Raw genomic sequence first — 22,150 nt, forward strand, 5'->3', positions numbered from 1 at the left:
GACAGAGATTCGAGCCCTGGTCCGGGAAGATCCCACATGCCACAGAGCAACTAAGCCTGTGCACCACAACTACTGAGCCTGCGCTCTAGAGCCCACGAGCCACAACTACTGATCCCAGGAGCCACAACTACTGAAGCCTGCATGCCTAGAGCCCGTGCTCCACAACAACAGAAGCCACTGCAATGAGAAGCCCGCACACCACAACAAGGAGTAGCCCCCACTCACCGCAACTAGAGAAAGCCTGCACGCAGCAACGAAGACCCAACGCAGCCAAAAATAAATAAATAAATAAATAAATTTTATTTAAAAAAAAAAGCTGGATGGATTACCAAAACCAGTGTTCAAATCCTACCTCTGCCACGCACATGATGCTGAGTTGCCTACTTTTTACTTCTCTCTCCCTTAGCTCCTTAACCTGTGTAGTAGGAACAGTAATTCCTTCCTAAGGAAATTCTCTGCAAGGAAACCCAAACCCAGCGGTTTCAAACGCCTGACATTGGCACACTCCTGCCCCCTGGTGGCTATTTTTAGAACTCTGTGGGCCGTAGTAAGGGCAAAAATTAAAGGTGGAAACTGTAAAACAAAAATCATGAGATGCCTTCCTTGTAATGCACAATAGCTTTTTTAAAAAATTAATTAATTTATTTATTTTTGGCTGTGTTGGGTCTTCGTTTCTGTGCGAGGGCTTTCTCCAGTTGCGGCGAGCGGGGGCGACTCTCACAATAGCTTTTTAATTGCTAATTTTCTTACCTTCTCAGTGCCTTTCCCCTCCTCCTACTATCAGTAGTACACACACTGCAGGAAGTTTCAGGAGTCATCCAATTACCCGGGAGGAATTGTAGTATATTTATTTTCATTTGTATTTTTCCTTCTCCTCCAGATCACAAGGATTTAGGGAGCATATCCATGTCTTTATGTCCTTAGAATGGCCTTTTTAGGAGATGTGACCACAGACTCAAAGCTGTGGGAGTTACACAAAATCCTGCTGGAGATCATTTAAACATTAAAACTTGTAGTACTAGCAGGTAGAGAGAATATGAAAAGAATTCAAGATTGAATGCAGCAGTAAATAGATTAATTGGATTTAATTAAGAAGTGAAGCAACTGATTTATAGAGCTTCACCCATCCTAATTAGCCGATAAAATGGAAAGAAGCTCAAATAATTAGTAGGACTTGTAATTGGAACCCAAATGAATAGGAATACTAATCCAACTCCATCGATAGAACAATTTTCTTTTTAAAAAATATCATGAATTTCCCCATTTTTCAATACTGTCAAATATGAGTTTGGAGTTGGAGTGGGAGAGGGAAGCAACAGAAGAAGTGAAAGGAGTTGGAGGAAGATCTAGAAATGGGGATGGAGTGGGAGCAAAGTCCTGGCAGATGGATGCCAAAGTCAACACTTGCCCTGCTCCACAGCTGACGTGGTGCCAGTCCCCAGGCTTTTCCCCCACCTTGTGACCTGGCACCCTCATGTTGCTTCTTAGTTGACCAGGGCTCCTGCTCTGTCTTCCCACCTGGACATCCCTCAGTGGGTCTTGGCCAGGACCCCATTGCTACCCTTAACACGTGGATCTTTTGTCTGCTACACTTTTTCACTTTCATCTGCTGGCTCCAGCCTATCCCTGAGCAAGGTAGTGATGTAGCTGAGGTATTTAGGTGTGATTCAAGAGTCCTGAAAGGAGAATTATGAGTTTTGGGTTCCAGCTCCAACTTGGTAATTAACCAAGCCACAATGTCCTGAAAACTTGATTTCCTTTTCTGTAAAATGGGTATATCTATCTTCCCTAGCCCTAGGAAGGATCGAATGTGTAAAATACATGGGCAAGTGCTTATGGAAGGTAAGGCTTGTATCATGTAAAGCAGTGTCATCAATAGCTACTTTATGATAACCTGCCTCCTCCAGCCTTCCACATAAGAACTCTGTGGTGCTCTCAAGCTGTCTCCTTCCCTCCTGTTTTTTCCCTTTCCCTATCACAACCTAATCTTTGTGTATAGTTGCTATTTACACCTTAATATCATTAAAGCAGAGATTTGGACAATTAAATCCAAGATAGTTATACCTTGCCCAGAGATATTTGCATGTTAAACCAAATAGGGTAGTAAAAACATTTAATCCTTGTTTAAGAAATGTTAGCCAACAGTTTGGAGTAGGGGAGAGAAGCGAGGCTTTCCTTGAGCTCTGAAATCACTTAATTCGTGCCTGAATTATCCCATCTGAGCTGGAATTCACAGTGAATATTTGGATCAGTGTTTTAAAAGGATAGCTTTAGAGACTTGAATTCCATTTTTTTCTATACATATGGTTTGTTTTTTAACTGGGATCATATTACATTTATGGTTAACATCCAATGGCCCAACATGGTCCACTGAGAGACATAATAGTGAGGTGGTTTAGTGCACAAATTCTGGAGCCAGGTGACCTCAGCTCAAATCCTGGCTCTCCCATGTATTACCTGCATGTCCTTGGGTGGGCTATTTAAGTGCTCTGTGCCTCAGTTTCCTTATCTATAAAATAGGCTTATTGGGCGGATTAAATAAGTTAATAATAGGTCTAAAACATGTAGAATATGAGAGTTCCCTAGTGGTCCAGGGGTTGGGACTTGACGCTTTCACTGCCCAGGGCCCGGGTCAGGAAACTAAGATCCCGTGGGTGGCGTGGCCAAAAAATAAAAATAAAAAATTACATGTAAAAATTGAAACCATTTAGAAATTTATTTTTAAAAACTAAAAAATCTCACTTAAGTTCCTCCCCTCTCACTTAAACTTCACTCCCCTCTCCACAGGCCATGATTAAAGTTAACTTGTGATGATCCTTCAAGAGTTTTTAACTGATTTTTTAAAAAATCATGGGAATATAATTTACTCGTTATTTGGCAACTGGTTTCTCTCAACAGTGCAGCTAGGAGGTATTTCCAGGTCCCTAGTCTACCTCTTTGTCCCTATGGGCTTCCCAATATGCCCACAGCACAATGCACTTAACCCATGTCTTATTGATGGATATTTGGGCTTTTTCCAATTGTCCACTATTATGTTCCCTTTTCACTCATTCTTTTCTTTTTGTAATTCAAAACCATCAAGCTGAACCTTAGCAGGGCTTCCTCATTTCACAATCATAGCTCATTTCCTATTGAGCAAAGCTTCTTCCTCAGGTCAGCTCTTGCCACACCCCTAAGGGTGGGGGGCTTTTTCCACAGAAAGAAGAAGTGGAATTAGCTATCCTGGGCCTTAGGAGCAAACAAGCTCATTCTCTTGACGGTGATGCCCAGGCTGCTTGGCCCACGCAGCACTGCTGCCCCTGGGGCTCCTGAACAGCTAATAACCTGAAACAACAAAATCAACGTCACTTTGCCTCCAGTGTGGTTGGTAAGTTGTAATAGATGTGGAAACAGACAGGATGCCTTCCCATGACATATACCACCTCATGGAAGAGAGGCGTGTTCCAGGGTGAGTCTGTTTCCTCCGTGTCATTCCAATATACGCTCCTGCTTTCAGGGGTCACTGGCGATATGCTTCTCTGTCATAAATGCTCTTTCCTTTCCCTTTGAGGATGAACTGAAATCTGACCCCTTTTTTCTGAAGCTTTCCCAATTGCTCCGGCCTATAATAGTACTTCCCTTTTCTGAATTTCTTCAGCAAGAATGCTTCTAAGTGCAGAACACCTTGTAAGGGTGAACCCCTGGGCCACAGAACCAGGGATTGTGGGGAGGTTTGAGATAGAAGCCCATCGTATACCTGAATCTCATAGAAATAATGTAGTTATAAGAGGAGAGGCCTATAAGCAGAGAGACACTATGGGATATACTGGAGTTAATATGTACGAAAGGGAAGTGTAGATTAGAAGCATGTATACCCACGACAAGAAAGAAGGAAAGCAAGAGTCTAGTGCAGTATTCCTCAAAATGCAGTCTGGGGAATTTGTTAGAAATGCAAATTCTTAGACCCTTCTGCAGACCTACTAAGTCAGAAACTCTAAGGGTGGGGCCCATCAATCTGTTTTAACAAGCCCTCCAGGTGAGTCTGATTCATTGGGAAGTTTGCGAACCAGTGATAGCAAAGAAGAGACTTTTGCAACTGAAAATCTCGGGAGAAGTAGAGCAGCTAAAGGGACTCCAGGCGCTGCTCATGCTTCACCCATTGTCAGCTGCTGCAATGTGGATCTGGTGGTAGGAAGTGGAGGAACAAATCCAAGTGACACATGGTCCTGCCCTTCAAGATGGGATGCATAAATAAGACAGCAGTCCTACAGAGTGAGATGGACTCTTTGCCAACGTGATGGTTGAGACCAGTGGTTCCCAACTGATGTGCCTTGGGGAAGCCAGTCTGTTACAAATACAGATTCCTAGATCCCACCCTGAGAGATTCTGATTCGCATCTGAGGAGTGACTGAGTCTATACTTTTAAAAGCTGCTCAAATTTTTATGACAACTGTAAAGAGAAGCCTGGTTTGGGAAGCCTTGTTATAAATAGTGGTAACGAGGAGGTTCTGAGTAGGGAGGGGAGAACTCAAGCCTGGGGTGGGAGGGAAACTCCACCTAGTAGGAAGGGATAAGCTCCCCTCCAAGGGCCTGTGCCCGTCACGTATTTCCTGGAGGGCCTGCAGGGACAGGAGAATTACCGCCGTCTGGGGCTAAAGTTCTGCCTGAAACTTGGCCCCAGGATTTCTCTTCTCCGTGCCAGATGTGGAGACTGATGGAGGAGACACGACAGGAGGAAGGCTTTTGGGAAAAGGGCGTGTGATGAAGGCTTAAAGGTTAATGTTAATTATCCAGCAAATTGTCAGACCTTCTCAAGAGCTACTAACCAAAAGACTGAGACTGCTTTTTTTTTCTTAAGGGAGTGGAGGCGGGAGGGATGATTTAGAAAGCTCCAGAAGTGATTGAGCTCAGGCAAAGCTAGGATTTATCTAGTCCCTGCTCTAGACTGCTCTCTGACAGTCGTAGTCCTAAGAGAGGGGGTGTGGGGTCACCACCTGAGTTGGTGATAAAGCCATCATCTCCAATGGTTTGCAAAAGTTGATTTTATAAGCAGAGCTTTAAGAAATATCTCAGGTGGAACTCTGAAATGGGTTAAACTTAGAAACATAAGGACTGAGCTGCTGTGGTTAAGTTGGGGGTCCAGTTCCCACGTCCTTGGTCTCCTTCCTTCCTATCACTCGGGAACAATTACCATTCCCCACCCCTCCCCTACCCCGGCTCCCTGGGATGACACTCCGTAGAGAGCGGTTTGAAAAAGACTGATCTGGTTGACCTCCCATCCAGAGCCTTGAGAGATTGCTTTCAGGGACAGCCAGATCACTACTGCACAAAGTCATCCTTCCTACTGCTGGAAGCTTTCATCCTCAGAGACTTCTTCCTTTTACTAAGAACTGCTCCCTAAACTTCCACCCACTGTGCCTAATTTTTCCCTCCGGAAGTACTGCTACATTCTTCCACATGAAAGGTCTTTAAATAAATGTTCATAAAGACCATCTTCTCTTTTCCAGGCAAAAGCCTCATCACGTCTTCCAATAGATTCTCGTGTGACGTGGTCACTCCCTGCGGAACATACTCCAGTTGGTCCATGTCCCCTTTAAGATAAGGCTCCTGAAGGAGAATTTGGCTCCAGACAGGATCTGGCCAGGGCGCTGTGCATCGGGGCCATTCCTCCCCTTGATCTGGACATTAAGCCTCAATTAGTGCATTGTGGGATTACATTAGCTTCCTTGGCAGCCACTCTCCAGTCTGTTCATACTGAATCTGCTGTCTACAAAACCTCCTCTGTTTCACATTAATTGCTTTTAAGTGAATTCTTTCCCATCCTGTGCTCCTGCAGTTGACATTTCTTAATGTAAGAGCTGGACGTTACTTTTAGCTCCATAAAATTTCATCCTGTTGGTTTTAGTCCAGTCATGAAAAATATTTTAAAATCTTGATTCTGTTTTTCAATGGCTATTACTTCCCAGCCTTAGTTGCCTTGAATTTTAGTGTTACTTTCGTACATCTGGAAGACTGCTAACGTATATCTGGAGCTTAGGGGGGAGGTGGAGGTGAGAAACACTTTTTTAAACTTCCACTTATTGAGTACACTCTTATTTAATCTTTCATCTTTACACTGGCCCAGTGAAAACAGATACTAATATTGCTTTTTTTTTTTTTTTTTTGCGGTACGCGGGCCTCTCATTGCTGTGGCCTCTCCTGTTGCGGAGCACAGGCTCCGGACACGCAGGCTCAGTGGCCATGGCTCACGCGCCCAGCCGCTCCACGGCCTGTGGGATCTTCCCGGACCGGGGCACGAACCCATGTCCCCTGCATCGGCAGGCGGACTCTCAACCACTGCGCCACCAGGGAAGCCCTAATATTGCATTTTATAGAGGAGGAAACTAAGGGGAAGGGAGGAAGATGAAGATCTTCCTCAGTTACCAGCCTCAGTGACTACTGGGCATGCAGCTGCTTCTACGCATGCACTCACACATGCAAGTTACGTAAGCTCCACCCCGTAGTCTTAAAGGAAGGTTTGGGTTCAGCTGTGACTAACAGGCTTATTTCCAAAGGGTGGAAACAAGAAAAACTAACTCCTGTGTCCTTCTTCTTAGAGTGACATCTCATTAGCCTTTTGAAGAAAATGAAGTCAGGCGTAGGAGTGGATGAAAATTGGAAACAGCTAGGAAAAGATGAAGCTGGATTTTAAAAGTAAAGCTTATTGAGCATATAATGCCATAAAATATGACTTGCTCTTACAGGTGTTTTAGTTACATGGTCTTGGAATTTGCATCTGTGGCTTTATCAGGCTGATAGAATTTTTTTCCTTGTCTTTTTAGATGCTGCAGGAGGAAGCGATGATTAAGTGAAGGATTTTCCCCATATTACCGTACTTTAATTTATCTTCACAGCGTTTATGATCACATGATACTTTTCTTATTTACTTATGTCTCCCCACTGAAATGTGAGCTCCGTAAAAGCAGGGTCCTCTCTGCCTTATTCTCCTCTGTATCCCTATTACCTAGAATAGTGCTCGGCACATATTAAGTGTTTAAAATGAATGAATCTAAGTATGACACAGAAAACTTAGCATTTTAAAAAGAGTATTTAAAAACAACAGACAAGGCTGAGCAAGACTCACTCCGAACTCACTCTGGATGTAGATGTAGGCACATTGTTTAAATTTTAAGAAAACACTACTAACATCCTTCCAGGGCCAGGTCAAAGCTACTTTTTGATAAATTTTTAAAAACGTACTGCCCTCTGATGGTAGTGGGGGAGTTAATTTTAATTTTAGCATCAGTAGTTGGACATCCCAGTTCCCTAAGACCAAACCATGGCTTTGGGTAATGGCAGAACCAAGGTGTGGCCTGGGAGGGCCTATAAAATACACAATGTGTTTGCTATGCATATTCAAGACAATTCCCCTAGCTACTGCTCCTACTTACCCCCAAACTTTCCAACCAGGTTGCTGTCTCCAGCCCTCTCATTCTGGGGTCCCAATGGTCAGCTTGGCAGTGCTAGGGTGGGCCTGCTCAGAGGTGGTGTCAGAAAGATGGTGACACCGCTTGCTTGCTTGGGCCTGCGGGGACCCTAAGAGGTGTGAGCCCTCATATGGCAATTGTCCTTTATTTGTCTAACTTCTCAACTTGGCCTCTCTGTCTTTTGCCTCAAGCTTTCAGCTCTTTCCTGCCTCCTGTTCCTAGCTCCTCTCATAGGTGGAAATGTCATATTTGAAAGTTAAAAAAATATCAGCACATTATATCAAAAGCATGCTTCCAAAGTCTAAAAAGATGTTAATCCTTTTATCATAAGGGCTATCAGGTGTCAAAGCATAATTTTCAAAATTTTAAAAACGTAATTCTCATAACCAATATAAAATGAACATATGCTAATTCATTAACTCATTGATGAAGTTAATTCATTAATGAAGTTAATTCATTAACTCATTGATGAAGATTCATTAACTCATTGATGAAGGGGACCAATAAGATGGTAAAGCTGGTTCCAAAAGTATTTTGAAGGACTAAGTGTTTATACGTTTTCACAAAGGAATGTTAGAATAAGACTGCTAGGTTAGATACAAAAGTGGTTAATGTCCTATAGGCAAGTAAACCTATAGGTTATCTCCTTTACTGGACAGAAAATTTCATGTTAACAGTGTCTGGGTTCCAATCAAATAGTAAACCTCAAAGTCAAACACAGATACATTGTCCTAGAAAATTAAGCAATCTTTGGAAAAGCTTCTACACAATGCTATAGTATAATATTGAAAAGACATGTGGCCCTCATGTTTTGCCTTATTTTAAGTTTGGGATAATTTTTCATAACACAAGTTTTTTTCATATATATATTAATATAAAGTTTATATGTATTTCTCCTGTTAGTCTTTTCCCTGTTTTGGACCATGTTAGTATTTTTCAAATGTTGAACAGTGGATAATGAGAGAGAAAACATAAATCTCACAAAACTTCTTTTGTTACTAGTTGATAACTCTGATTTCAGGGTGAAAGTGTTTGGCGTAGAGTGGAGGGAAAGAGGGAAAGTGAGAGAAGAGTTTAAAGGTTTTGGCTAAAATGCACTTTGAGGATTACATTAGGATTTTAATTTATCCATTTTATTATGGTTCATTATCAGACATAATGGATACCTCTAAGTTTCTTGTTGGTGGAGAATCCATCAGACCCAAAACATGAAAATTATGTAGTACCCAGTATCTAATAACAGGGAAGAGGAACAGTGGAATCAACAAGTATTTAATGATAGTGATGACAGTTGCTTGGCTCTGGTTAAGATTTCCTTTTAAGTGTAGAGGCACATGGTAATTTTGCTGTCCCAACTATGTAATGCTACTATTAACAAGGTCAAGATGGCAACCTTAATGGAATTTGCTAACCTAAGAGTTCTTACCAGAAACTGAAAGTTCCTGGATCCATAATCATGCATTAGGGTGTCCATACCTAGGTTAAGAGCAAGGATCATTCATTCAGTTTAAAGAAAATCCTGTCTTGAACAGGTACTGCCAATTTTGTTTGTTTGTTTTTTGCTTCTGGTGGAACACATATAGGAACTTTTTTCTGACTTAAAAAAAAAAACAACCCTCTAATCTTCTATCATTTTCTCCTCTGTACCTTTTCTCTCCCTCTTCCTAAACATGTAATATGAATTCCATCTTTTTACATTTTCTTCTTCATATTATTGATGCAGTTGCCCAAAACCATAGTAAGCATTTCATACCTACCCAAATGACTTTAGGAACTGGCTGAGTTTCTTCTTCCATTTGCCCTTCATCGATCAGTATTCCCAGGATCTTTCAGCATCTGGGCTACTGCTCCTCCAGACTCCTTAATTTCACAAGGCTCCCTAACTTTTTTGATTTTATGGATTTCCCTCTCTATCAGTCTTGGTCTGTCAAATTCAGATGCTGGATCTCATCACCACTAGGACTTACTAAACTTCTGAGATCTCTTAACTCAGAATATCCGTTCTCTATCCCAATTGCTTTATTGTTTTCTCCCAAGCTCACCTGTCACAACTTGCCAGACCTGCCCTCTGATGCCACCCTTTCTAGTACTTTTCATTGCTCAGCCCCTCCCATTTGACTCAGTTCCTCCTGGCTCCACAGGACTCCACACAGCCTTAGAGTCCAAGGTCCACGGCTTTGTACTGCCCTTGCCAGTTGCCTAGCCTTCCTCACTCTCTTGTGCTTTGCTCTGTCCACTGTATCAATCTCTTCCCAGAGGTCTCTGGGTCTATCCTTAAAACACACATTGTCCATACTGGGTCCAGAAATGAAAGAGGCCAATGGAAGAGGTTTGTTCCTTTGTTAACAGGAGTTTTTTGGATGCAAAAAAGAGAAAAACATCCACTTAAATTGGCTTAAAAATGGGGAAATTTATTTCATGTAACATAATATCCAAAGGTAGGGCAGGCTCCAGGTGCAGTATTCCAGGGCTCTGGCTCCATCTTTCTGTGATTCTCTTTGTTCTGCCCTCATTAATGATCAGCGTCATCCTCAGACTGGCCACAAAATGACTGCAGTATTTCCAGGTGTCACATTCAGATACAACCATGTCCAGAGAAATAGAGGAGACTCCTTTTCTCCAAAAAATAGTGAACACCTATTTCACAGGTCCTTGTAGATCCCCCTTCACATCTCATTGGCTAGAACTGGGTAACATGCCCATCTCTAAACCAATCATAGACAATGAAATGGAACTACTGGGATTTATTGAGACCAAACGGTCTTTGCCTCTAGATCTGAGACTTATGTGGGAGGGGTTATACTTGAACAAACAGTATTGGGCCGCTGCAGGCAGTGAAGGAAGTGAAAGGATGTTGAGTAGGTAATCTGCTATATAACAGTATCTGCTACAGCGTGAAATGGTGAACCACTGAGAGGATTTTATAGCCATAAAAGCTAAAAATTTTGAGCTTGAAGGTTGATTGTTCATTCAGCTGTTAACACTCTTGTAAACTTGGCCAGGGGAAGTTCTTTTGTTAGTTCGTTTCTAGAAGAGAGGAGGTGAGGATAGGGGAGATCCTTTTCAGTTTGTGACCCCTGGGTTGTAGGTTTTCATTTGACTCCCCACAGTCTACTTTCTCCATCTATGTTGAACACATCCAACCTCACCCTTCCATCTGAACAAAGCTCCTCCTTTCTTTCTTTCTTTCTTTCCTTCTTTCCTTCTTTCCTTCTTTCCTTCTTTCTTTCTTTCTTTCTTTCTATTTTTGGCTGTGTCGGGTCTTAGTTGCGGCATGTGGGATCTTCATTTTGGCAGGCGGGATCTCTCACTGTGGCACTCAGGCTCTTTGTTGTGGTGCACAGACTTCTCTCTAGTTGTGGCCTACAGACTTCTCTCTAGTTGTGGCCTGCAGGCTCCAGAGCACATGGGCTCTGTAGTTTGTGGCACACAGCCTCCCTAGTTGAGGCGCGCAGGCTCACTAGTTGCCATGTGTGGGCTTAGTTCTTCCGTGGCATGTGGGATTTTAGTTCCCCAACCAGGGCTCGAACCCACGTCCCCTGCATTGGAAGGTGGATTCTTTACTGCTGGACTACCAGGGAAGTCCTCTCCTTTTTCTTAATGAAATAAAAAATCACATTTTAAGGCAAGACAAGAAAAACATAAAAATTTTCAGGGACTTCCCTGGTGGTGCAGAGGTTAAGAATCCGCCTGCCAATGCAGGGGACATGGGTTCGAGCCCTGGTTCAGGAAGATCCCACATGCCACGGAGCAACTAAACCTGTGTATCACAACTACTGAGCCTGTGCTCTAGAGCCTGTGAGCCACAACTACGGAGCCTGCATGCCACAACTACTGAAACCTGCGCACCTAGAGCCCATGCTCCACAACAGGAGACGCCACCGCAATGAGAAGCCCGTGCACCACAACGGAGTAGCCCTTGCTCGCCGCAACTAGAGAAAGCCTGAGAGCAGCAACAAAGACCCAACGCAGCCAAAAATAAAATTAATTAATTAATTTTAAAAAACATAGTGATTGGTCAGGGACCTATACTCAATATTTTGTAATAGCCTATATGTGAAAAGAATCTACAAAAGAATATATATATATGTGTGTGTATGTGTGTTTGTAACTGAATCACTTTGCTGTAAACCTGAAATTAACACATTATAAATCAACCATACTTCAATAAATATAAATAAATAAATATTAAAAAAAAAAGACAGTGATTGGTGCAGAACAGACTGATCAGACAACCTGGGGAGATACTGGGCCACACTTCATGGAGGTCCTTAGCTTAAATACTTATGACCTTATTAATGTTACTAGCTGTATTCTTATATTCTGCCTATTTTACAAGATTATTATTTCTTGCATTACCAAATATGTGACTGAGCCTCAGGTAAAATTAATGATGCCTAAGTGACCTGAAATGATTGACCAAATATATAGTCCTATAAGACCAATGATTGTAATAGTGTAACTCTAGATACGGGAAGAAGCAACGAGAGGGAGCCATTTCCTAGACCATAACAGACTAGTAAGACAGGCAATCCACAGACTTTTGGCTGCTGTTAACAGGGCCTAGTCCAGCAATAGCACTGAGTGGCCTATCAATGAAATCCTTGCTGACCTGGGAATGAGCATTCCTGGTGCTCTGGAACAAATTGGTCACCAAATGCCTCCCAAACCTTGGTCGAAATTAAGACCGAAAGGGAAGAGATCGATAAACAAAGAATGTTGAGACCTCCCTGGTGGTCCACTGGTTAGGACTCCACGCTCCCAATGCAGAGGGTCTGGTTTCGATCCCTGGTCGGGGAAATAAGATCCCACATACTGCAACTAAGCCTTCGCCCTGCAACTACTGAGCCCACTCTCTGCGTGCTGCAACTAGAGAACCTGCATGCTGCCAGGAAGACCCAGTGCAGCCAAAATAAAAAAAAGAAAGAAAGAAAGAAAGAAGAAAGGAAGGAAGGAAGGAAGGAAGGAAGGAAGGAAGAAAGAAAGAAAGAAAGAAAGAAAGAAAGAAAGAAAGAAAGAAAGAAAAAGAAAGAAAGAAAGAAAGAAAACGTTGCCCACCATTGAATTCAAGAATCAAGTCCTTAACTGCTGCAGTCACTGACCTACAATACACCCTGAAATGAATTCAGGGCGAAAGATCAGGATGAGGCACTCTGTGCTCTAGGAAAACTGACAGAACTGGCCCTCAGATAGATATTTTCAGGAGAAATTTTTTATAAACCCGGATTCTTGCATCTTCCCATACTTAGAAAAGCTGTCTATTCCCCATGGCTAGTAGCAACCTTCTACTGAGATGTGTGCTTGGTTGCACAAAATCGCCTTACCTCTTTCGAACAGTTCTCAGAGCTCTCTGAGAGACTGCCTCCCGGGTTATAATACTCAGTTTCATTCGAACAAAATTTTCCATTTCTTTCTTAGATGGGCTATGGATTAATTTTTTTCATCGACATGCTCGCCCTTCATTTTCACCTTAACTACTCACTCTTACCCCGGCTTCTCCTCAGTCTCACTATAATATGATGGCTCTGCCTGGCTCATTAAGAAGAAGACTGGACTTCCCTGGTGGCGCAGTGGTTAAGAATCTGCCTACCAATGCAGGGGACATGGGTTCAAGCCCTGGTCCGGGAAGATCCCACATGCCACAGAACAACTAAGCCCGTGTGCCACAACTACTGAGCCCATGTGCTGCAACTACTGAAACCTGCGTGCCTAGAGCCCATGCTCCATGACAAGAGAAGCCACTGCAACGAGAAGCCCGCACACTGCAATGAAGAGTAGCCTCCACAGCTCGCCACAACTAGAGAAAGCCCGCGTGCAGCAACAAAGACCCAACACAGCCAAAAAATAATTAATTAATTAAAACAAAAAAAAAGAAGACTGAAATCATGAACCTGCCCCTGACATCATAACTGGACTATCATCAGTCTTCTCTCTTATTCTTCCCATTCCTTTATTTTTTTATAAAATTTTATTGGATTATAGTTGATTTACAGTTATGTGTTAGTTTTAGGTGTACAGCAAAGTGAATCAGTTATACATATATATATATCCACTGTTTTTTATATTCTTGTCCCATATAGGTCATTACAGAGTACTGAGTAGAGTTCCCTGTGCTATACAGTAGGTCCTTATTAGTTATCTATTTTATATATAGTAGTGTGTATATGTCAATCCCAACCTCCCCAGCCACCCTGCTTTCCCCCCTGGTAACCATCATAAGCTTGTTTTCTACATCTGTGACTCTATTTCTGTTTTGTAGATAAGTTCATTTGTACTATTTTTTAGGATTCCACATATAAGTGGTATCATACAATGTTTGTCTTTCTCTGTCTGACTTACTTCACTCAGTATGACAATCTCTAGGTCCATCCATGTTGCTGCAAATGGCAATATTTCGTTCTTTTTTATGGTTAATACTCTATGGTAAACATGTACCACATCTTCTTTATCCATTCCTCTGTGATGGACATTTAGGTTGCTTCCATGTCCTGTCTATTGTAAATAGTGCTGCAATGAGCATTGGGGTGCATGTGTCTTCTTGAATTATGGTTTTCTCTGGGTATATACCCAGCAGTGGGATTGCTGGGTCATATGGTAATTCTATTTTCAGTTTTTTTAAGGAATCGCCATACTGTTCTCCATAGTGGCTGCACCAATTTATATTCCCACCAGCAGTGTAGGACGGTTCCCTTTGCTCCACACCCTCTCCAGCCTTTATTATTTGTAGACTTTTTTTAAAATTAATTAATTAATTTAATTTTGGCTGTGTTGGGTCTCCGTTGCTGCGCGCAGGCTTTCTCTAGTTGCGGCGAGTGGGGTCTACTCTTCATTGCGATGTGGGGGCTTCTCGTTGCAGTGGCTTCTCTTGTTGGGGAGCACGGGCTCTAGGCACACGGGCTTCAGTAGTTGTGGCGCATGGGCTCAGTAGTTGTGGCTTGCGGGCTCTAGAGCACAGGCTCAGTAGTTGTGGCGCACAGGCTTAGTTGCTCTGCAGTATGTGCGATCTTCCGGACCAGGGCTCGAACCCGTATCCCCTGCATTGGCAGGCGGATTCCTAACCACTGTACCACCAGGGAAGTCCCTATTTGTAGACTTTTTGATGACGGCCATTCTGACTGGTGTGAGGTGATACCTCATTGCAGTGTTTTTTTTGTTTTTTTTGTTTTTTTTTTTTTGCGGTTCGCGGGCTTCTCACTGCTGTGGCCTCTCCCGTTGCGGAGCACAGGCTCCGGACGCACAGGCTCAGCGGCCATGGCTCACGGGCCCAGCCGCTCCACAGCATGTGGGTTCTTCCCGGACCGGAGCACGGACCCGTGTCCCCTGCATCGGCAGGCGGACTCTCAACCACTGCACCACCAGGGAAGCCCAAGAATGACCTCTTTAATGAGGCTTTTAATGGTAAGGACAGTAGGGATGGACAGGTGGAAAGAATGAGTAACTTTTATAGCTTTATTTAATGGGTATTAATTTCCTTGCAGAAAACAGGATTTCTACCAATTAAATATTCTAATATGAAGAAAGATATATCTGTACATATATAACCTTGTTCAACAAAGATCTTCTCTTTGGAGATACAAACTCATGAATAGGCCTAAACTGGCTGTACATATGTTCATTTATTATGGGTAGATTTCCCATTTTACAAACAAACCTCTTATTTATGGGAAGAGGTTCAGGGTTTCAGAATGTCTTTAGGACATATTTCCTGATACTGGGGCAGGGGGATGGGGCAGAATTCCCCTGCTATCCATCAGATTACATCCACTTGAAGCTGCAGGGCATTCTGCAGGGGTACTCTTCTACTCCAGAGTTAAATAGATATAAAAACAATGCATAAAGAATAATCCCGTGGGGCTTCCCTGGTGGCACAGTGGTTGAGAATCTGCCTGCTAATTCAGGGGACACGGGTTCGAGCCCTGGTCTGGGAAGATCCCACATGCCGTGGAGCAACTAGGCCCGTGAGCCACAACTACTGAGCCTGCGCGTCTGGAGCCTGTGCTCCGCAACAAGAGAGGCCGCGACAGTAAGAGGCCTGCGCACCGCGATGAAGAGTGGCCCCCGCTTGCCACAAGCAGAGAAAGCCCTCGCACAGAAACGAAGACCCAACACAGCCAAAAATAAATAAATAAATTAAATTAAAAAAAAAAAAGAATAATTCCCTGGCAACCACATATGCCCTCTGATCTTATCAAACTATAATTTGCTTACTGTTCCTCAAATAAAACATTCTAATTCCTCTCTCTTTACCAATCCCCTGCAACATCCCCCTTTTTTTCCTCCCAGTTTAATCTGGAATCCTATATAAGCTTCTATCCAAATACTACCATTTCAAGGGCCAGGCAAAGTACCATCTTGCCACTGATGGACAAAGTCCTCCCTGACTATTCTACCCTACCGTAATCTAGGTTCTGATCCTCTCTAGCCTTTATCAAGCATTTGGATCTAATGCTTCCTAATACCATTAAACTAGTTTTTCATAAGCTTTTGACTTATCTTCCCATTAGACTGTAAGCTCCTTAAAGGCAGATTCCTATATTCTGTTTTCCCTATATTCCATATGCACCTACATAGTAGATGCTCTACGTATCTTGGTTTTGAAAAGTAACATGATCAATCCAAACGTGACCCAATATGCATAGTGTTCTTTACAGATTTTTCTACAACCAATCTATGGTCTTGTATAAACATGGATTTTCTGCTACCCAATAATTTTTTTTTTTTAGTTTTTGGTTATCAGGACTCGTCAGCTGACTCTGTGTCCCAGCCACAGGACTGTAGTTGTTCATCCTGTGGGAACTCCACTTCAATGTCATAAACAAAATTTGGATCATCCTTCTTCTTCTGATTTTTCTCAAAAAGTTCATCCATGATGCTCTTCCTTTTGGCAAGTTCCTTGTCATCTAGTTTGTTCAGGTCTTCCTCAGGATCAATGGTTGTTTCCCGCTGAATTTGTTCCATTGTTTCTGCCAAACTCTGCCCCCACAAGTGACCTCGTAAAAAACTGAATAACTTCTCCAGTTGCTTCAGGGATACCTGTTCCAGGTAACCCTTGTGTCGTGGATTATTCTTTAATTGTTCAGCAGCTCTGCTGCAATCTAGGAGGGAGAAACAAAACTATTATACCACACGCAACACCACAGACTATTCAGGTACCACAAGTTACTGAAACCATTACCTGTCATTATAGTCAAGTAGCTAACTGGCTTTTAGGAATGAACTATTTTACAGAACTATTTCTTTATATACAGCTTTGAGTGTGATGGGGGAAGGAGGGATATATTTTTTATTTCTGTAACTTAAAATCACTTTGAGGAGATGTTAAATACTTTCAACTGGAGAAAACATCTGAGAAGAAAAAGTAGTTTTACAGCTTTAGATATTAGTACTGGTACCAAGAAAATATCAAGATTACAACTAAAAAACACATTTGGAGGGAGAGAAGGGAATTAATATTACTGAATAATGCTATCTCATTTAACCCACACTGCAGATCTCAAAGGGTGGGATTATCAATTTCCTTTTACAGATTAGGAAACTGATGCTCACCAAGATTAAGTAATTTAGCCAAGATTTCATACCTACCCTGACAGTCACGACTTGAACCTTGGTCGGTCTAACTCTGAAGGCCATGTCATTCCATTACATGAGACTCAAATCGTTCTTATAAACTGACTCAGTGAATATTTAAGATAGGAGGCAAGATAAAACATAAGATACCTGAATACTTTGAAAAGTTTCGGACAGGCATGATGCGCTGGCGACTTTTCCCCATCATTTCATTCTCATAGATTAAGATAACAGCCGGAGGCTGGAACCTAATTCCACATTTCTTGGCAGTGCACATCATTCTCACATACACTTCACGGTAAATCAGAGGAAATCTGATGAAAATGTGTTAGTCGCATAATGACTTCCTGCTAAAGGGGAAAAAAATTAAGTGTTGGATAAATCACATTCTCCTCTACTTTTCCTCCCCAGCAGATCTGAATCTACTCCAGTTCTGGAGATGCATAGTCAGCTCAAGCTCAGTATTTCAAGAGCTACCTGGAAGTTCAGTTTGGCCCCAGGTTATCTTTAGTCTATAGAGTCCCTGGTTCATTGAGGGGTGTAGATTTGTTCACACATGAACCTAGAAATGCAGTTCAGTTTGGATCTCTTCGTGTACTGTACTCTTAACCAAAGATTGTATATGAACCTCTGAGTCAGCCCAAGAATCAACTTACAGGATCTTTTTTGTTTACCAATTAAACAAGTATGTACAAGCACCCTCTATGTCAAGGTACTAAGAGGTTTTTAATCTTACACATTATGTCCTGAGGGGTTCACTAGACCAGACCTCTCTCCTTTGTACTTCCCCAATCATTCTACTCATTGAGTTTTTTGTAACTACTTACGTTATCACTTTTCTTTTCCTTCTATTCTATATGCTCCATGAGGGCAGGGAACATATCCACTGTTCACCACAATATCCCCAGCACAATACCTGGACTGTAGTAGGTATTCCATTGTTTAATTCAATGTGTTAATAGAAGACACAGCCCCTGTACATCCTCGAAGTGTTCACAGTTTAGAAGTCTGATCAAACAAGGCAATAATCAGCCTCCACATATTTGAGGCAATAAAGCTTACATGGCTTTTATTTCAACTTATTTGTCTCACTACATGATGTTTTTTTCAGTTACAAGAAACATTTTATTTATTTATTATTTTTTAATCTTTATTGAAGTATAATTGTTTTACAATGTATTAGTTTCTGCTGTACCACAAAGTGAATCAGCTATATGTATGCATATATCCCCATATCCCCTCCCTCTTGCGTCTCCCTCCCACCCTCCCTATTCCACCCCTCTAGGTCATCAGTGTCGAGCTGATCTCCCTGTGCTATGCAGCAGCTTCCCACTAGCCATCCATTTTACATTTGGTAGTGTACATAGGTCAGTGCTACTCTCTCACTTCATCCCAGCTTCCCCTTCCCCTGCTGTGCCCTCAAGTCTGTTCTCTACGTCTGCGTCTTTATTCCTGCCCTGCCACTAGGTTCATCAGTACCGTTTATTAAGATTCCATATATGTGTGTTAGCATACAGTATTTGAAACAACCATTTTTTTTTTTTTTTGGTGAAACAACCATTTTAAAGGTTAATACTTTCCATTCCCTCTTCCCTTCCCTGCTCTCAATGCCAAAATATACTTAATTATAGGGACTGCTTTAGATGTGACTATGATATTCTCAGAAAGATTTGCAAATGTCAAAGAACCTGGAGGTAAAGCAGCATAAGGATGATATCTTCATAAATTCAGTTCTGTTAGAGAATCACTAGGAACATGGTTACTTAATACATGTTCATTGTAGAAAACTGGGATGGGAGTGGGGAAGGGGGAGGAAGAGACATACAAAATAATCATCCCTGATTCCTTCCAGTCTTTCTAGGCGTAGTTTTTTGTTTGTGTTTGGTTTCTTTTTGTTTTTTGGTTTGTTTTTTAGCTATAGTATGTTTTTATATCATACATACTATTTCCTACCTTTTAAATTTTTACAAAATTTTATTTTACGGACGTATAGTTGACTTACAATGTTGTGTTAATTTCTGCTACACAGCAAAGTGATTCAGTAATAAATATAAATACATATATTCTTTTTCATATGCTTTTCCATTATGGTTTATCACAGGATACTGAATATAGTTCCCTGTGCATACAGTAGGACCTTGTTTATCCATTCTATATATGATAGTTTACATCTGCTGATCCCAAACTCCCAATCCATCCCTCTCCTATGCCCCCTCCCCCGTGGCAACCACAAGTCCATTCTCTATGTCTGTGAGTCTGTTTCTGTTTTGTAGATAAGTTCATTTGTGTCATATTTTAGATTCCACATATAAGTGATATCATATGGTATTTGTCTTTCTCTTTCTGACTTCACATAGTATGATACTCTCTAGGTTCATCATGTAGCTGCAAATGGCATTATTTCATTCTTTTTTAAGTCCTGCCTTTTAAATTTAACAACCTATGTAATTTTGCCATTAAATGTCTTTCTAAAATGCAAATTTTTATGACTGCAAATGTTTTGTCCTATGCATATACCATAATCTATATTATTCACCCCTTCCTATTGGATGTGAGAATTTTTACTCTTAGGAAATGGATCATACTGTGTTGGCTAAAAAGTTCGTTCGGTCCATAAGCTGGCTCTAGTAGCGCTTAGTTGTCTTTAACTTCATTTGAAACAGTTTTGTTAGACTGTATTGTGACAGCTGTCATATCAGTGTACATTAAAATTGGTGAATTTTTTGTGTAGCCATTTTAATATAGAAAATAGGGGGAAAAACAACATTTTCGGCATATTACGCTTTATTATTTCAAGAAAGGTAAAAACACAACTGAAACGCAAAAAAAGATTTGTGCATTGTATGGAGAAGGTGCTATGACTGATTGAACGTGTCAAAACTGGTTTGCCAAGTTTCGTGCTGGAGATTCCTCGCTGGATGATGCTCCACGGTCGGGTACACAAGTTGAAGTTGATAGCCATCAAATCGAGACATTAATTGAGAACAATCAACATTATACCATGTGGGAGATAGCCAACATACTCAAAATATCCAAATCAAGCATTGAAAATCATTTGCACCAGCTTGGTTATGTTCATCGCTTTGATGTTTGGGTTCCACGTAAGTTAAGAGAAAAAAACCTTCTTGACCGTATTTCCGAATGCGATTCTCTACTTAAACGTAATGAAAACGTTCCGTTTTTAAAACAAACTGTGACGGGCGATGAAAAGTGGATACTGTACAATAATGTGGAACAGAAGAGATGGTGGGGCAAGCGAAATGAACCACCACCAACCACACCAAAGGCTGATCTTCATCCAAAGAAGGTGATGTTGTGTATATGGTGGGATTGGAAGGGAATCCTCTATTATGAGCTCCTTCTGCAAAACCAAACGATTAATTCCAACAAGTACTGCTCCCAATTAGACCAACTCAAAGCAGCACTCGACAAAAAGCATCCGGAATTAGTCAATAGAAAATGCATAATCTTCCAGCAGGATAACACAAGACTGCATGTTTCTTTGATGACCAAAAACTGTTACAGCTTGGCTGGGAAGTTCTGATTCATCCAATATATTCACTAGACATTGCACCTTCGGATTTCCATTTATTTCGGTCTTTACAAAATTCTCTTAATGGAAAAAATTTCAATCTCTGGAAGACTGTAAAAGGCACCTAGAACAGTTCTTTGCTCAAAAGGATAAAAAGTTTTGGGAAGATGGAATTATTGAGTTGCCTGAAAAATGGCAGAAAGTGGTGGAACAAAATGGTGAATACATTGTTCAATAAAGTTCTTGGTAGAAATGAAAAATGAAAAATGTGGGATTTCCCTTATGGTCCAGTGGGTAAGACTCTGCGCTCCTGATGCAGGAGGCCTGGGTTTGTTCCCCGGTTGGGGAACTAGATCCTGCATGCATGCCGTAACTAGGAGTCCGCATGCAGCAACTAAGAGCACCTACGTGCCTCAATGAAGACCTGGTGCAGCCGAAATAAATAAATATTTTTTTGAAAAATGTGTCTTTTATTTTTACTTAAAAACCAAGGGAACTTTTTGGCCAACCCAATATATAAAAAACTGTTATCAAATTACTGTGCTCTGCCTCTGATCTGATGCCATGATCCCACTCCACCTCTTTTTTTTTTTTAAAAAACAAATACTACTCCCAGTTCACCTCACTAAAATTTGTTGTTAGTAAACTTTCTAGAAGATCCTACTGAGCACAATACAAATTCCATACACTCAAGCAAATGGCTGTATTAATAAATGATATATGCAAATGATGCTCAATAATGTAGTTTGACTACACTCTTTTCTTTCTTTTTAAAACTAAACTTTTATTTTTATTAATGTTTGTATGCTGTTTAAAATGTAACATAATTCTATGAGGTTTATAACAAAAAACTGTTGTCCTCTCCCCTTCCTCTCTTCATAGGTAACGAGTTTCTTTTAAATGTTTCTTCCAAAATTTATCTTCATATTTCTTAACAGTATGCTTATACTGCTATCTTCAGTTTTAGGTAGTATCTTCTGACATCTTTCCTCTTTAAGACATCCATCCTAGAGCCCTCCGCTCTGTTCCAATCTGCATTGGATACTCTCCAGCTCTGCTTACATATTCAATTCATGAAGACAGACGACACATTTACCCAGCACTTCTTCCTAGACATTAATACTTTTCTCCTCAAGGATCAGTGACCTGCATAGTCTTGCCAAGCATCCCCACAGCACCTAAAGTGTACGGATTTTGCCATCAGGTAGACGATCCTCTCCCTATCCACGCCCCCACTAGTGCAAGACTGACTTTCTTACCCATAGAGAAGTACATAAAATGCATCTTCTGCAGGTCAACGTCTAAAATCTCCGTGAGGGGGTGTTTCCACTAACCGTAGGGCACCTAGGAGCACTCGACTTTGAGGCCAGGCGCAGCCTAGCGCTGCAGAAAGAGGCGACAGCCACAGCTCCGCACCGTGGGGTGAATACCCCGGCAGGAGGCCCACATCGGCAAATACCTGGAAGTGGAGGTGGACGCCGGAAGCTGGGTTAGGCTGTCCCCAGGACACCGCGCGCAGCTCAGAGTCATGCTGGGGTCCCGCGGAGCGGTCCCTAGAGCAACTGCCCTGGCACACGTCACGGCGCTTCCGCCGCTCCTCGCTCCG

The 22,150-nt window shown here is 41.8% G+C and overlaps 2 protein-coding genes across 3 annotated transcripts in view; one reads left to right on the forward strand and one right to left on the reverse strand.

Moving 5' to 3' along the window:
- Positions 1–13,027: 13,027 nt before the first annotated feature.
- On the reverse strand, positions 13,028–22,137 carry CEP19 (centrosomal protein 19). Of its 2 annotated transcripts, none has more exons than XM_060010880.1 (3): positions 22,004–22,137; positions 17,163–17,362; positions 13,028–16,540 (listed from the first exon to the last, which is right to left on the reverse strand). In XM_060010880.1, exons 2-3 carry the CDS (start codon positions 17,290–17,292, stop codon positions 16,179–16,181), a joined length of 492 nt encoding a protein of 163 aa, XP_059866863.1. In that variant the 5' UTR covers positions 17,293–17,362; positions 22,004–22,137; the 3' UTR covers positions 13,028–16,178. The 2 variants fall into 2 exon arrangements, with proteins under 2 accessions (XP_059866863.1, XP_059866862.1); XM_060010879.1 differs by having other exon boundaries at positions 21,804–22,097.
- The window catches only part of PIGX (phosphatidylinositol glycan anchor biosynthesis class X), a 28,762-nt gene continuing 27,408 nt past the window's right edge, over positions 20,797–22,150 (forward strand). The window contains exon 1 of the mRNA XM_060010142.1: positions 20,797–20,838. Within this exon, the coding sequence (XP_059866125.1) occupies positions 20,797–20,838 (42 nt within the window). The remainder of the gene's footprint in view (positions 20,839–22,150) is intronic.

This window comes from Delphinus delphis, chromosome 4 (genome assembly GCF_949987515.2).
Source record: "Delphinus delphis chromosome 4, mDelDel1.2, whole genome shotgun sequence".
NCBI lineage: Eukaryota > Metazoa > Chordata > Mammalia > Artiodactyla > Delphinidae > Delphinus > Delphinus delphis.

Bases quoted from the DNA above. Each gene is read 5' to 3' on its own strand.
- CEP19 (XM_060010880.1), bottom strand. From the start codon at position 17,292: ATGATGTGCACTGCCAAGAAATGTGGAATTAGGTTCCAGCCTCCGGCT. The intron at 16,541-17,162 runs GTATCTTATGTT...TCTCCCTCCTAG, and splicing joins AAACTTTTCAAAGTATTCAG to ATTGCAGCAGAGCTGCTGAA.